General features: G+C 41.5%; 2 protein-coding genes across 3 annotated transcripts; one reads left to right on the forward strand and one right to left on the reverse strand.

The window, feature by feature from the left end:
- Positions 1-463: 463 nt before the first annotated feature.
- On the forward strand, positions 464-8,443 carry sharpin (SHANK-associated RH domain interacting protein). Of its 2 annotated transcripts, none has more exons than XM_083890237.1 (9): positions 464-894; positions 4,437-4,611; positions 5,577-5,669; positions 5,771-5,912; positions 5,987-6,077; positions 6,167-6,452; positions 7,097-7,200; positions 7,390-7,491; positions 7,619-8,443. In XM_083890237.1, the coding sequence occupies exons 1-9, from the start codon at positions 631-633 to the stop codon at positions 7,682-7,684; spliced, it is 1,323 nt and encodes a 440-aa protein (XP_083746363.1). In that variant the 5' UTR covers positions 464-630; the 3' UTR covers positions 7,685-8,443. The 2 variants fall into 2 exon arrangements, with proteins under 2 accessions (XP_083746363.1, XP_083746364.1); XM_083890238.1 differs by having other exon boundaries at positions 7,393-7,491.
- Positions 8,444-9,895: 1,452 nt separating this feature from the next.
- gpaa1 (glycosylphosphatidylinositol anchor attachment 1) lies at positions 9,896-14,339 on the reverse strand (the record flags this gene model as incomplete). Its single annotated transcript, XM_083889278.1, has 13 exons — positions 14,301-14,339; positions 13,894-14,005; positions 13,219-13,398; positions 12,915-13,026; positions 12,674-12,821; positions 12,370-12,471; positions 12,033-12,229; positions 11,732-11,928; positions 11,473-11,626; positions 11,286-11,357; positions 10,994-11,190; positions 10,226-10,396; positions 9,896-10,139 (listed from the first exon to the last, which is right to left on the reverse strand). The coding sequence occupies exons 2-13, from the start codon at positions 13,965-13,967 to the stop codon at positions 9,896-9,898; spliced, it is 1,848 nt and encodes a 615-aa protein (XP_083745404.1). The 5' UTR covers positions 13,968-14,005; positions 14,301-14,339.
- Between the last annotated feature and the right edge of the window lie 69 nt (positions 14,340-14,408).

A 14,408-nucleotide genomic window follows, 5' to 3' on the forward strand; every position in this document is an offset into this window, starting at 1 on the left:
TTTGGATTAAGTCATTTGTAAATGCTGAAATGACTCTTCACCCAAATACAATGCATTGTATTTTTTGTTTGTTGAATTATAATAATTACAATTACATTATTGCTGTTATCATTTTTTTAAGGTTATAAAGTGCTTTTACAAAATAATCATAGATTGAATTCACCAAAATAATAATAAAAAACAATTATATACAGTATGATTAATTCAACAGACAAATACATTTATCAAACCCAATAAAAGCAAACATTAAAACACGTATTATGTGCTTTAAACGTTAACATTACAATCTTAATGAAGGAGAGCATGCATATATATTTGTCCTGCTACAAACATACAACTGAATTTGCATAATCTCGAAGCTGTTTCGCTTTCACTGCCACGTTCCTCCACGGACATAAATAAGGGACGTACTCCCGCACTTCCTGTTGTGTTTTATTTTCGCTCCGTGCTTTGGTCGGGCAGCTATGGAAGAATCTGCAAGTAGAGGAGAAAACCATAGCCTTCCTGTGAAGAGGCACGTTCTTTCCAAACACCGGGGAGCCTTTTAAGCCACACAGCAGCCGCTGCCAGCACTCACATCAGGAGAGAGGCGGTCAGACAGCCCATAATCCCGCCTCTGGTGCCCGCGACATGGCACTCAGCTCGGGCGGTTGGGCTCCTCCAGCCCCGGTGCCTGCCTCGTCACAGCAAGCTGTGTGCGGCGGGCCTACGCCGACGGCGTGTTGCACTACTGTTCTCATGTCGGTCCGTGTTTCCGTGTGTCATTCCGGGATACGACCCTTGTGCCTCCCCGGTGCAGGCAGCGAGACTCTGCGCCTCCAGCTCAGCATGGACCCGATCCGGGCCGGAGAGTTCAGACTGGCGCTGCGAGATACGAGCGGAAACCGCTGTGTGGTGAGCGCTTACATACATACGTGCACACACACCTGTGCGTTTTAAAATATGTACGCTCTGTCACTATGTGCTTTTATATACGGTTGTCATGAACCACTGAATCATATTTGTATTTTCAACAAGGGCCTGTGAACACATATGGATCAGACTACCAGAGACATGAAGCTCCACAGTACATGGGAACATAAGAGCAGGTGGTTTCAAGTTAAAATGTCTTCACTCATTGGCGACGTATTTATGTACACCTGCTCAGCTGCTGGATTGTAGGGATAGCCGATAACACTCTCCATACGATACTCCTACCTCCATACCTATGATATGTACGATACCGATATCAATAATCATTTTACACCTGTAAGTCATTCCCAGAGACTGGTTTGGGAATTACTTGTGGATTGTGGCAGATGTGTTGTGGTTTGACAAATACAAATTCCTGTTACATAATAGTCCAGTAATGTCGATATAATGAAGTTGTTATTAATGTACTGGAGCTCTTGGAAATATCTGGGTTACCAATTCAAAATAATATCAGATGATGCACAAATGGCTGCAGGAATAGTCCATAATATCACTGTTAGGACTGGGTCAAGTCAATAACTATATAACATCCTTAAATCATAACATAACAGAGGTTCAATATACGGTTAATGCGTTACACAGACACACTGCGAGGTACAACTTGTAATGCCTCACATATTGAAATGTGTTTGTTGATTTCTGTTCTTAACAAGTATAAAACCCCAATTTACAGGTTTTTCTTAATCTTTCACTCATGAGAAAAAAGCAGTCCTTAATTATCTGTAATTTATTTTGATTCTAAAAGAATGGTGTGAAAACACAGTTTTTAAGCTACAAGATGCTAACAACACTTTTGTGGTGATGCATTACTGTCTAGCCACAACCAGCTGTTTTCAAAACATAATATTTTAACTGTTTAACAAATATTTTGCTCTCATAAAAGAATAGAAGAACAGCCCACAATAGGACTTGGTTATGTTTTTGTCTCCTAAGTGAATCCATTATGTCTTAGTTTTTGTATCATATTCTATTTTACATTTTAATTCTCAGATCTGACCCAGTGATTTTGACCAGTATCTGACTGTTGCTGATATTGCATTGGCTCATAATCCAATGACCTGATCAGCCAATCCCATGGCAGCAACTCACTGCATTTAAGCATGTTGACATGGTCAGAAAGACCTGCTGAAGTTCAAACTGAGCGTCTGAGTTGGGATGAAAGTGACAGGCTAGTCTGGGTATGTCAGAAATCTACTGGGATCTTCTAGTTTACAAAGACTGGTCACAAAAAAAATCATGTTAGCAGCCGTTATCTGGGCTAAAATGCCTTGTCGATGTCAGTGGAGAATGGCCACAATAGTTTGAGGTGATAGAAAGGTAACGAAAACTGAAAATAACCACTCAAAAAGCAAATGGCAGATGTGATACAGCAGCAGAAGGACACACCAGGCAGGTACCACTCCTGACACGTCACATACCTGTGTACCTAAAAAAAGTTGCACGTGTGTGAATATGTTTGCGATAAACCGCTGAGTCAGTTCTGTATTTGATTATGAATCAGACTACGAGGGACATGCAGCTCCACAGATTCAGATTAGGGGCTACATTCACATCAAATTTAATTCAGTGCATTTCTGCATCAGGGCAGGTGGTTACAACTTGCAACATCACCCAAGAATTTCCCCCTGCATCCACTATAACATCGGTATGTGTCACATGTATAGTAAAAAATAACTTCCCCCCCCCCAGTGACTTAATATCTTCCTCGAGGGGGTTAAGTTTTCACTGTGCTTGAGAGCAGCAAAACTCAAAACATTAAAGCTGGATTTTGATCATGTTTTCTGGGGATGTAGGTTATTGCCCGAGGAAGAAATGATTATAACTGGATCGTCACTGAGAGGAAGCACGGAGCACAAAGCTTCTCACGTCAATACACTTCTCTATCTTGCATGATAAACGATTCTGAAAAAAAATCTTGAATCATGATTTTTTTTTTTGTGATTCATGTGTGAATCTCAACCAAAAATAATTTCTTCCCTGGGCCATAACTGACATCCCCTCAAAATGTCATGAAAACCCCGGCTTTGTTTTTTTGATTTATGTTACTCAATAATAATAATGATGTGGGTTTATTTATACATATTAGATTTGTGAAATGGTATAACATTCATAATGTCCACTGCCTAGAACTGCTGTCAGTATACAGTGTGAGTGTTTTTTATTTTCACTTTCATTTTCAGCATAACCTTCAACCACAACATGTTAAAGTGATCATCGAGGGGAAGTCATTCATCTGTTAGACTATGCTGAATTTAGTCGGAAGGCATGTGGGTTGTTTTCCCTCTCTGGTGTTTCCTCTACAAACAAACCAAAATACACATTCTGCTTGTCATATATAATTGAAGCACCTTTTCACTTTCCTTTCAGTATTTTGCTGGAAGACTGCTCATCTCTCTCTCACCCTCCTTTTTTTTTTTTTTTTAAACAAACACATGATTCACAAGTCCCATTTAAGCCCTGTAATCTCTAATTAAACATATTTTATTATCAGATAACATTGAAACCATGAAACCAGAATTTCTTTAGAATAAGCTTTGGCTACATACTGATGTTTGGTGTGGTTAAGATGAATGATGCCTTTGCACAAAGGATGTAGATGAAGAAATCGAAAAAAAAAAAACATAATCCAAAGATGGTAAACTCTAAGTATAATATAAAGCAGTAGTGAGTTCAATGCAGTGTTTTTATTATTTAAAAATATTAGTGTGTATTTTTTTTTGTCCAATGTTGCACTGAGGGACACATGTTAGTACATAAACAACTTATTCCCTCTCTTTCAGTATTACAGGTGATTACTGACAATAGCATTGACACAGATGACATTCTTGAAGTTGCCCTTATTTTGCACTCTGTCACTCACTCCACATATAACTCTTAAATCCTTTGTTTGTCAGGTTCACCATGCGCCATTTTCCCAAAAATCTGACATGCTTTTCATCTGATGTTTAACAGATTGCCCTCCTGCTGTTGACATGCGTCTTTCATGATTTACATAGTTGTACTTTGATCTCACCTTCTTATGTTTGACCTCATCTGCCTCGGCTGAGTCAGATCACATTTACACACTCACGCACACGCTGGTAAAGCCCTCTTACCTGTGTTTGTCCTCTTACAAAAGACTTCAGAACCTTTTGAATGTTTCCCTTCATTGCCACAGTGAAAGTCTAAAGATTATATTCGACAAGCCCTTTGCTGTTCCCAGCCAAAGACTTTAGGTGCGTCGCTCGGCCACACAAATCAGTTTTGCGACGCATTTCAAAGTCGGCTATGGTGCAAAAGTGAGAGCCGCGGAAAACAGAAACTTGAGACTTGTTGCAATTTAAAGGGTTGTGTTGTATTTACAGGGTAGAAAACAAATTCTGTGACATATATTAGTACACAATTTACTGGCACAAGTACACAGGAGTTTTTGTTTAGTTGCTCCCAGAATGCCTTCATGGCTTGTTTGTGTCAATTTCCCTTAGTTCATTGCTGAGTTTGACCTGCGCGCTGTTCAGTACGAGGTCAAGTCTCCTCGCTGCCACGAAATGCGTCTCGCCGCTCCGCCTCACGACTGCATTCGCTTCAACTTCCGCTGCGACCGCGAGGCTGAGGAGTGGGCCACCGTGGTGATGTCGTCGCTCAGAGAGGCACATAGAGGTCAGCATGACGCCCGTCTTCTTTATTCCTCAACAAACTATTTGGATATTTGAAAGAAGACTAACACTTAATAACTGGTCTTTGTGATTCCTAAATGGTTACAAAATTAGTAGTTCTTGTAATTGTCACACAGACTCTGTGACTCTAGTTCTTAAAGGAGAAATAGCTCTTGGATGATCAAGATTTATTGGTTATCTAATTTTCAAACTGCATATCACCAGTTATTAAGTGGACATTGAAGTTTTTGGCTTTTAACTCCGTTTGAGATGTTGGCTTTGTTTTTTGTTTTTATTGTTTTACTGTCTTTTATTGTTTTTTACATTTTTATTTGTCATGTCTGTACAGCATTTTGGCCAACTGCGTTAACTGTGCTTTATAAATAAATCTGGATTAGAGAGAAGAAGAAAGACAAACTTCATGATGCCACCTGAAAAACAATTATACTATTAGACTTTATTAGACCTTCAGGCTAAACCACAAATGCTATGTATAGACTTAGATAAAACTAAGTAGAATGACGAATGGTTTAATTTGATTCAATAATAAAGGACAACAATGGGTTGGACCTTCAGCCCTTTCCCACACTATCATAATAAATATTTATAGCACACACTTGTGTGAATAGTGTTCAGTTTTGCATCTGTTTTGCAGGTGAAATCTGAATAAAAGGAAAGCAAAGAGCTTAAAGATGAGATGACAACACTGTCTGCTACTGCAATCTGGAAATTATTAGAAAAGAAATGATTAGTTAAAGTGTAATATTGGAAATAAATTCCCTGTGAAAAATTGAATGTACAGTACCTAAGAAAAATGGTAGCTTGAGTCTGTGACCAAAATACAAATGAGACTTTTATTTTCCCTGTGAGTCAGGTTTGATCTTGTTGGAGTGGTATTTTATCCACCAAGGGCCGATAAGATAACGTCTAATATCAGTTGATGATGTTGTATCGCTTCTCTTCTGACAGTTGCAAATATAAACACATACGAAAACGATGGAAAACTGAACCACACGGCAGCAGCTCTGGAGCAGTGGAGTTCAGCTTCACTGCCGGTCACAGGTGAGTGTCACTTTGTGTCATCCTGTGGCATTTTTTCCCCCTCCTTCTACAAAAAACATGCTCCAAATGTCACTTTCCATTGCCGCCTTGTCGATTTTTAGAAGAGCTGTGCTTGGAGCTCGCCAGGGCGATCGAAGCAGGTGACACTCAAGCTGCTTCCCAGCATGCATCTGCTCTGGCACGGCAGAAAGCAGTGCTGACAATTCAGCTGTCTGAGAAGAACTACGCTGAGGGGGAGATCAGGTGAGAATTGTGAGGATGGGATGGTGTGAGTTGAGGTCACTTGCGTAACTTACGGTGTCTTATCTGTGTTACAGTTTATCTGTCGTAGTGGAGGATGTTTCATCTTCCTGTTGTGTCACAGTGAAAGTGTTTCCCTACATGACCGTGGCTGCTCTCAAGCAACAGGTTAAAATAAATCTATCCATCTTGTATTTAAAATATATCCCACGGTGGCTTCTGCAGCTCCACTGAATCCCTCTGTTCTTCTTCTCCAGGTGTTTCTCGAGTACGGTTTCCACCCTCGCGTGCAGCGCTGGGTGATCGGTCAGTGTTTGTGCACAGAGCCGAGGTCATTAGCATCGTACGGGGTGCAGAAGGACGGCGATACAGCGTACCTCTACCTGATCTCTGCCCGACAGGCCCGCGTCACCCGCCAGCTTTTCCAGCAGGACCTGGAGAGTTCTCTCCTCGCCCCGCCTCTCCCGCCGGGCAATGGACCTACCTCGCAAGATTGGAGGGCTTATAGCACTCTGCCCTCAAGGCTAACGCACGACAACCAGGGTCAGTTCAATATCTTACCTTTGTGTCACATTTCTGTGGCAAAAATGTCAGTGTTTGCTGAGCCAAACGTGTCCCTTAACTTCATTCAACCGATCACTTGCTGAAGACCAGACTGAAGTCCTAAATCTGGATCAAATCCAGCTGAACCTCACCAGAGCAGATATTGTGTGTCTGGGGAAAACTGTGGATTCGACACTTCTGTCAGCCACAAATAACAAAAGAATTGAAACATTTCCACTTGGATGAATTTATTGAGGTTTATAACTGTACAGAAATGACTGTAATCCCAATGCTAAATTAACATTAGACCAGCAGTGTTTTTGTAAACATGAAGAAGTGAAGCTATGTGGCAGTTGACATTTACAAAACCTTATATACTTAATTTGGTTCATAAATGTCCCACAGTGTCGATCTGATATACAGTACAGTAGAAGGTAACAGCTGTGATTTATATTAAAAACAAGTACACAGATTAAAAACAACTTTACATCAAAGTACAAGGATTAAAGTGTCAATAAAAGGGAGTAGAATGGGTCCTTAGGACGGCTAATGAATTGAGACTGAATGACCTTAGGAGCAGATTTAGAGTGTTGGAGAAAGGGAGGTCAGTGATCTAATGGGACGTTTCTTCTCGTCAACTTAAGGGAGCACAAGTGGAGGTTGTGACAGACCCGGCGACATCAAAGATGTCCTCAACTTAGAGAATCTGCGACTTAATGATCACACCAACAAAGCCAGTAAAACCCAGGTACTGTATGCAATCTTTCTATATTCTCAATAAGCTGTGCAATATCTCATCATCATTCAGAAGAAGAGCTGCTGCTTGATTCTATCGACATCCTGTCGTAATCTATGAGCTGTCAGACTCTGAAATTAGTCAGCAAAATAGTAAAATTTACCCTGAACCTGATTAGTGCTTCAACTTCTGTCCTCTCAGCAGACAGAGTGGGCTTGTCCCTCATGCACTTTCATCAACAAAATGTCTCGTCCAGGCTGTGAGATCTGTGCCACAGCCAGACCCGACACACACATCCTGCAGGTAAATCATGAAATTCTACAATTCAATACTCGTGTGTTCTCTTTTTTTGTGATAACACTATGTCAGTGATATTCATGCAAACTCAGCCATTCACACTCTCTGCTCTCTATTTTCATCTCTCACTCAGGACAAAGGAAGGAGAGAGGACCGCGGAGAGACTGGTTTAATCAGCAGCAGCAGCAGCAGCAGCTGACTGCTCGTCATCACCCTCTGGTTGCAATCTCTCACGTACTTACACACGCACACACACACAGACACACAGGATACTGCATCCCCACCACCGCCCCCCCACATACATGTTGACAAAATGCATCGAAACCTCGAAGTGCACTGAGAGTTCTCTGCCGAGGACTCGGAGCGTTGGACGCACTGTAGCATGACGACACAGGCTGAAACGATGGTCGAGGCTCAGGTGATGAACTGCAGCATCAAGCTTCGAGCATCCACACAGACACAACACGACGACCATGACACACATCTGTATTTGGCCAGACCTCTTTCTTATTTATTACATAGGGTGTGTGTGTGACTGTGCGTGTGTGAGACTGTGTGTGCGTGTTTGTGTGTCTTGACTAATATTTATTTTAGGGGAGAGAGAGGTGATATAAGTTCTTTGCATATGATTGTGTTTGGAGGCGAGGACGCGTCGTACATTTCTTTTTGGTTTGTGCCAGCTGTGAAGTGAGAGGACAGCCTTGGGTTGAACACCCCTCCTCTCTTCAGGTGTGTTGTCTTTTGGTGCCAAAATGTTTGGGAATGAAAACGTGGGGGGGGGAAGAACAGAGAAGGAATGTTGCATTTTACAGGGTCGACAAGTGCTTTTATTTTTTATAACATTGTATTAAGTGTGTTATTTTTATCGAGATGCATTGAATGAATCGATGTTCATTTTATCAGTCGGTTTTAATTTTACGAGATTCTCTCTGGGCTGTGACAGCAATGGAATGACCTGTTTCCAGTACATAATACTGTAAAAACTTACATTAGCAGAATAAACATAATGCAACTAAACAAATGTTTTGATCTATTTTTCTAACCGAGCGTGTTTGATTGACAAAATGGTAGTTCTCCACCAGGCTTTCAGTGCGGTCTTTTATAAGCTATTTTTATCCTGTTGTTGGTCTCAAGTATCTCAACTATTAGATTGCTATGAAATTCAGTTCTGACACAAACTACTGTATGTTTAGCAGATACATTTCGTGACCCATTTTGAGAGCTTACAATTTGTGGCTGCAACCACAAATGAAATAGATTTTCATGATCCTTTGCTTTTCTCTCTCTTGCCACCATCTGGTTACATTTTTTTTTTTTTACACATTATCTTTGATGTCCCTCGACTAGATTAATTAGGAAAAATAAAAATGTTGACATTCCTATTACCCAGATGGTCTTAATCACTGTGGAGATCCACTCCGATGGCCTCTAGCCACAGCATGCAGTTAACAAGATTTATTATTCACAGAGCTGCCATTTTATTTCCAAGTTCACCATACATGCTACACAGTTTACACTGTAGTAGTTTCAAATCACAAGTTGTGTTATATTATTAACAAATTTGCAACTTCCCCGATACCTGCAGTAGACAAAGGGGTGTGAAAGCACGGCCTGCAGGGGCAGACCTCTTCAACAGAAAAAGGGTTGTGAAAAGGGTGTTCCTTAAGTATAAAAGTTTAGCTCTCGTCATGCTCTGGGTCTTCATCTTCGACTACTCGTGTCTTGACTGACCTTTTCATTGCAAAGAAAATAAAACGGTCAGCAGAAGACTATTTCATTCTTCACCAGCAGCTGAAGAGAACTTCCACAACAACAGGTAAGTATTATGCTTCAAACACAGGATCCAGTCTTTTATTTTGGCATTTATAAATAACAAGAAAAAAAACATGTTTCAAAGACAGTTCTCAAAGCAAGTACAAAATATATTAGATGTAGTGATGCAGGTGTGTGACTGTTGGTTTCTTCTGTTTACCGTGAGAGTAAACCACGTTGTTGCTGTTGAAACTTCTTCAGTCATTTACAATTCTGCTAAACAAAAGGCAGTGCAGTCTTGAAAAAAAGAAAATCATTTAACCCCATTCTGATTTTTCTTCCAGAGAAGGCCACCCAACAGAAACGTGACTATAAAAAGATCATCAACTCCACATAATTTTGACATGTTTTTGAAAAAAAAAAAGTCCCTTATGCTTGATCAAGATGGCATGTTTTAAGATGATGTATCAAATACTTAAAAGTCCAAAACACTATCTAAAAAATGAGTCACTGCAGTCTTATCAAGTCAGTGACAGATTTTTATCTTATTTTCTGTCAGTCAGTCTTCATACTTCCTCCACTGAAGACAAACCTGAGAACACCCCAAAGGTTGTTTGTTTAATTCCTGACAGCCCACAATATTGTTCTGGACTGGCATTCACTTCCAGAAGAGGATGTTCCAGAAAAGCAGCCAGCAAGGATAGACCAGCAGGGCTATGAGTGGGTAAACCAGAGAGCCGTACAGGTAGTGGTCCAGGATGCCCTGTGAGATGACTGACAGGTAGAGCAACCACCCATCCTGGAAGCTGACGGGCATCTCCTGTAGCTCTTGGAAGAAAAAAACTGAAAAGAGGAGGGTGCAGGCTGGACTGAGGATGACCAAGATGAAGGCTGAGAGAACTCTGAAGATAAGAAGAAGATTGTTGAGTATTATTTTTATTATGACGTACATGAGGCAGGTTTTTTAAACAAAATATCAGTTTCTTACTTCGGGACGTGGGGTGTGATGAAGGCGGCCACAGGCACCAGGGTGAGAGCCAGGATGAAGCCCAGGGAGAAGTTAATGAGGGCGGTGCAACCTAACAGCACAGCCAGGTAAAGCACTGCCACCAGCTTCAGCACTCTCCAGCCCTGCTCGGTCCCTTCACCTGTGAGGAGTCTGTAACAGAAACGGCACAAATACCTGCTCACACTTCTGCATCGAGGTGCCTTTTTATGTTTTATTTGGTAATTTCAGCTGCTCAAATAAGGGTCAGAAAATTCCGACTTTTTGATGTGATGTTCAAAGCATGTGATTGATCTGGTCTGAGAGAAAATGTAATGTGTAAATGTATATGAAGATGTGAAGTAATAATCTGAGGGGGTTTAGATTATATTTGAAATTTGCCATTACACTGTTGCATATCAACTCTTAAAGCACGGCCATTAACAGTGTAATGGCAAATTCAATGTATTTGTCTCAGAGCTAGAGCCTTTCCTAACACAAGGTCCTTTTGTGTATTCAAATTAGGATGTCGAGACTCAACTTGCACCCAAATACGAACATTAGAAATCGAGGTATTTTTTAAATTGCAACCTTTGTAATACGCTAACTGCGTTGTTCCAAATTGCCATTTTGATTTGAAATCTGATTGTGAGACATTTAAATATTGTAATTCTTAATATAGGAAGTCATTTGAAAAAACTAGAAAGAGAACATTAAAACTGTATTAAAAGAACAAAATGTTAACTTGGTGTTGCAGGTGTCAATGGCTACCTGTTCGTGTTATGAGGCAAAGCCAGTCCTGCTGTGTAAACAGCAATAGCCGTCAAGACCACAGCCTCAGTCTCAGACACGGGGAAATGCTCAACTGCCATCTCCTGAAAACGAATTGGCAGCATATACAGAGCCACTCCGGTCAGGTGGCTGATCACCAGAGGAGTCAACACAGACAGCACACCTGGACCAGACTGCTGGAAGGAAGCAGATTTTATTCATTTGTAAGTGATTATTTGTCAGCTCAAATGGTGATTGTTTCAATATCTGTCAAGATGTTTTTGTCTCTTACCTGGTCTATGTCGATGTTTCCGTCTTCTGTTTTAGGTGGTGGAGTCACAAGTTGGACCCATAAGTCTAAGGCCTGTAGCATTGTCAAGGGAATTTACAACAACCATATATTGGCAATAAAATACGTACTAAATAAGTAAGTAATCTGACCTTATTAAACTGTAAGTAAAATGATTGGGAAAGGATACGCGAAGCAGCAGGATGACGGCGAGCAGGCCAAAGGCAGGCATGTAGTAGCCAATGGAGACAAAGTGAGAGAGTGAGGGCATTAGGTAGAAGAAGTAGGACTGGTGCAGGCGCTCCAAGAGGTTATTCAGCTTACGGTACATTCCTTCCAGAAGCCTAAAGTATAACAAAAACATCTGTTATCAGCTTGTAAAATGTGTAATTCCAGCTAAAGCACATGGAGAGATCAAACGTTCAAGAAGAAATAAGCCTTGCTCTGACCTGCCAATGGTTGTGGCGTCCGTCTTGTCCTGGCGGAAGCTGTTGACGCCCTTGATGGTGGCAGCTTCAATGTGGTAGCGCAGGAACAGGCCATGATCCCCCCAAGGCCGCCCACTGGCCTGCTTCATCACCATAAGCATCATGGTCTGGACTGCATGACTATAGCCAGATACACTGTCCCAGTCATTCCTCTGCAGCTGTAGAAAAAGAAGAATGGAAATTGGGCTCATCCTACACCAAGGTAATCTCCATTCTGTTCCAGAGAAAATAAGAACTGTGCCACGCATTGACAAGATCTTACCTTGCCCTGGATGGTGCAAAGAACTCCTATCTTCTGGCAGAAGGCATAGAAGAGGTTGGCTAAGTCCAGGTTGGGTAACTGGCCATTGAGGCCTTCCAGTACCAGATCCAAACTGGTGACCACATTACTGCTGAGCTCCAAGGACAGAGCTGCCTGGATTGAACCACCACGGCCCTGAAGCGGAGACCAGTCCATTCCTAGATGAACAAGTGGACAAAGAAAACTCAGTTGAGAAAGTCACCGTTTCTGTTTTTAAATCAGCTCTGAGTGAATGAATAATTCAATGCTAGCAAGGACAAACACTATGTATGTTGATTGTGTGGAAGCAGGAACTGACCTGTAGTGTTGGTGTGGTGGTAGCCCTCTAGCCAGGCCTGCATACCAATCAGATCATGCTCATTTATGAGGAAGATGATGTCCTTGGCCAAGTAAATCTGGTCTATTGAGGGAAAACAGCACAGTCATCAATCCAATCAATAAACACTGAAATTCCATTCAGTTTTGTTGAGGCCATCCAACTACATAAACCTACAACGCTCAAAAGAGCTGAGCGAGAGGATAATGCACTAATTATCCAGTATATTGTGTATGTGTCTTGATTTGTGATTGCATATAGGTGAAGGAAGATGAAGAGTACTCACTCCTAAAGTACTGTGCCAAACCAAGCAGCAGTCCCACAGCCTGGTTGTTTTCATCACCAGGGCTGCAGGGAGCAGTCAACACAAGGGCTTCTGTCCTTGGAGCTCTAGGGGCACGAAGAATCCCATACACATTTGTGCCTTTAACCATCTGAGTAGAAAGTGTAAGGTGAGGATGGTCACTTGCAAAAATCAGAAAAGAGAAGCACAAATAATACAACAATGTCTTTCATCGCAAACTCACATATCTCTCTTTATTTTCATCAGGAAACGGCAGAGTACGAGAGAAGCGCTGTGTAAACACCTCAAGCCCTCTGGCCTGCATGGTCTTCACCAGCCAATTCACTGGCATCCCACTGCAGAGAAACAACTGGTCACACGACTGCACATAATAGTCACAAATGTTTAAGGTCATTGTATGGATCTTAAACATAAGATCCAGTGAGACATAGCATCACAAAATTAACACATTTTGTTTTTAATAATCGTGTAACTCAGATTATATTCAGACTGTCTGGTGTGTTTCATTAAAGCTGCATGTCACTTACCCCATTTTCTTCTTATGAGCAGAAAACTCTCTGCCAGTGGCCAGCGCCCTCTCTCCTGCAGGAAACCGCTCCTCCACCATTGTAGACCCCATGGCATTCTCTGACATGTACGTCCGCAGGGTAAACGGCTCAAAAGATAAACCCATGAACCAGGCCACGCCCGCCATGTAACAGACGATGCTGACATGGAGGCAAGGAAGTGAAATAAATCATTTAAGGTATATAGACAGGTGCATGGTAATTAGGTAAAATAAATGTAAAACTGGCTTTTAAAAAATATTTGTTTATTCTGGTGTTATTGGTATGTTATTATAACAACAGATCCCAGGCACAGACATGTTACATTTTCTGAGGATGTAGGGGATGGACTGAAGGAGAGGTGCTCAGATTTTGGTGGTGATGTGAGAAACTAAATAGCTTTAGTGGAGGTTTGCACAAAACTGGTTGTTACCTATTCATTAGTCATGGGAAGAATAACGGATTTATATCAATGCATGATACAAGTGTGTCAGGGTATGAACCATATCGGCCTCACACCAGAGATGTGTGTTTGAGAGGGAGAGAGATATGAGATTCCAGGCATTGTCGTCTTTTTCTTGTTATTTTGCTTCTATTTGAGGTTGTTTAGACTGATTTCCCCATACATCAAAACCCATGACCTGTGCAGACACTTACCAGATGGGGGCATTCAGGCGGGTGAGCAGGCCGATCAAAGCCCGTCTTCTATTTGGATCAGACAACAGTCCCATGTTGCCGTTGTCTGCTGTACAGTCCTGAAACCTGGACCCTGAAAGCAGCACACGCACTTTAAATGCACAATTATTTTATAATTTGAAATTTAACATACGTCAACGCCGTGCTGGGGTTTTTATACAGCCATCTATTACCGAGAAACAAATGGTTGTGTGAATGTGTTGCTGCGGCAGCTATTGACAGCTCTATGGTTAGCCTTCTGTTAGCTAGCAGACTGACTTCGCAACATGATAAACTACTAGACACCTGTTCTAAGCAAAACACAGACGGGTATAATTGTATATGTTGTCGATTTTTAACAACTTCGTAAAATCTTCTTTTACACATACCTCCTTTCAGGGTGCAGCCGTTTACATCCACCTCCCGAGGTAAAGCTCATTCACTACACATAGGAGCCGCTGCTAAATGAGTTATTTCCTTGTTCCTGCGGGGACTTT

The sequence above is a fragment of the Microchirus variegatus genome, assembly GCF_963457635.1.
Source record: "Microchirus variegatus genome assembly, chromosome: 5".
NCBI classification, from domain to species: Eukaryota; Metazoa; Chordata; class Actinopteri; order Pleuronectiformes; family Soleidae; genus Microchirus; species Microchirus variegatus.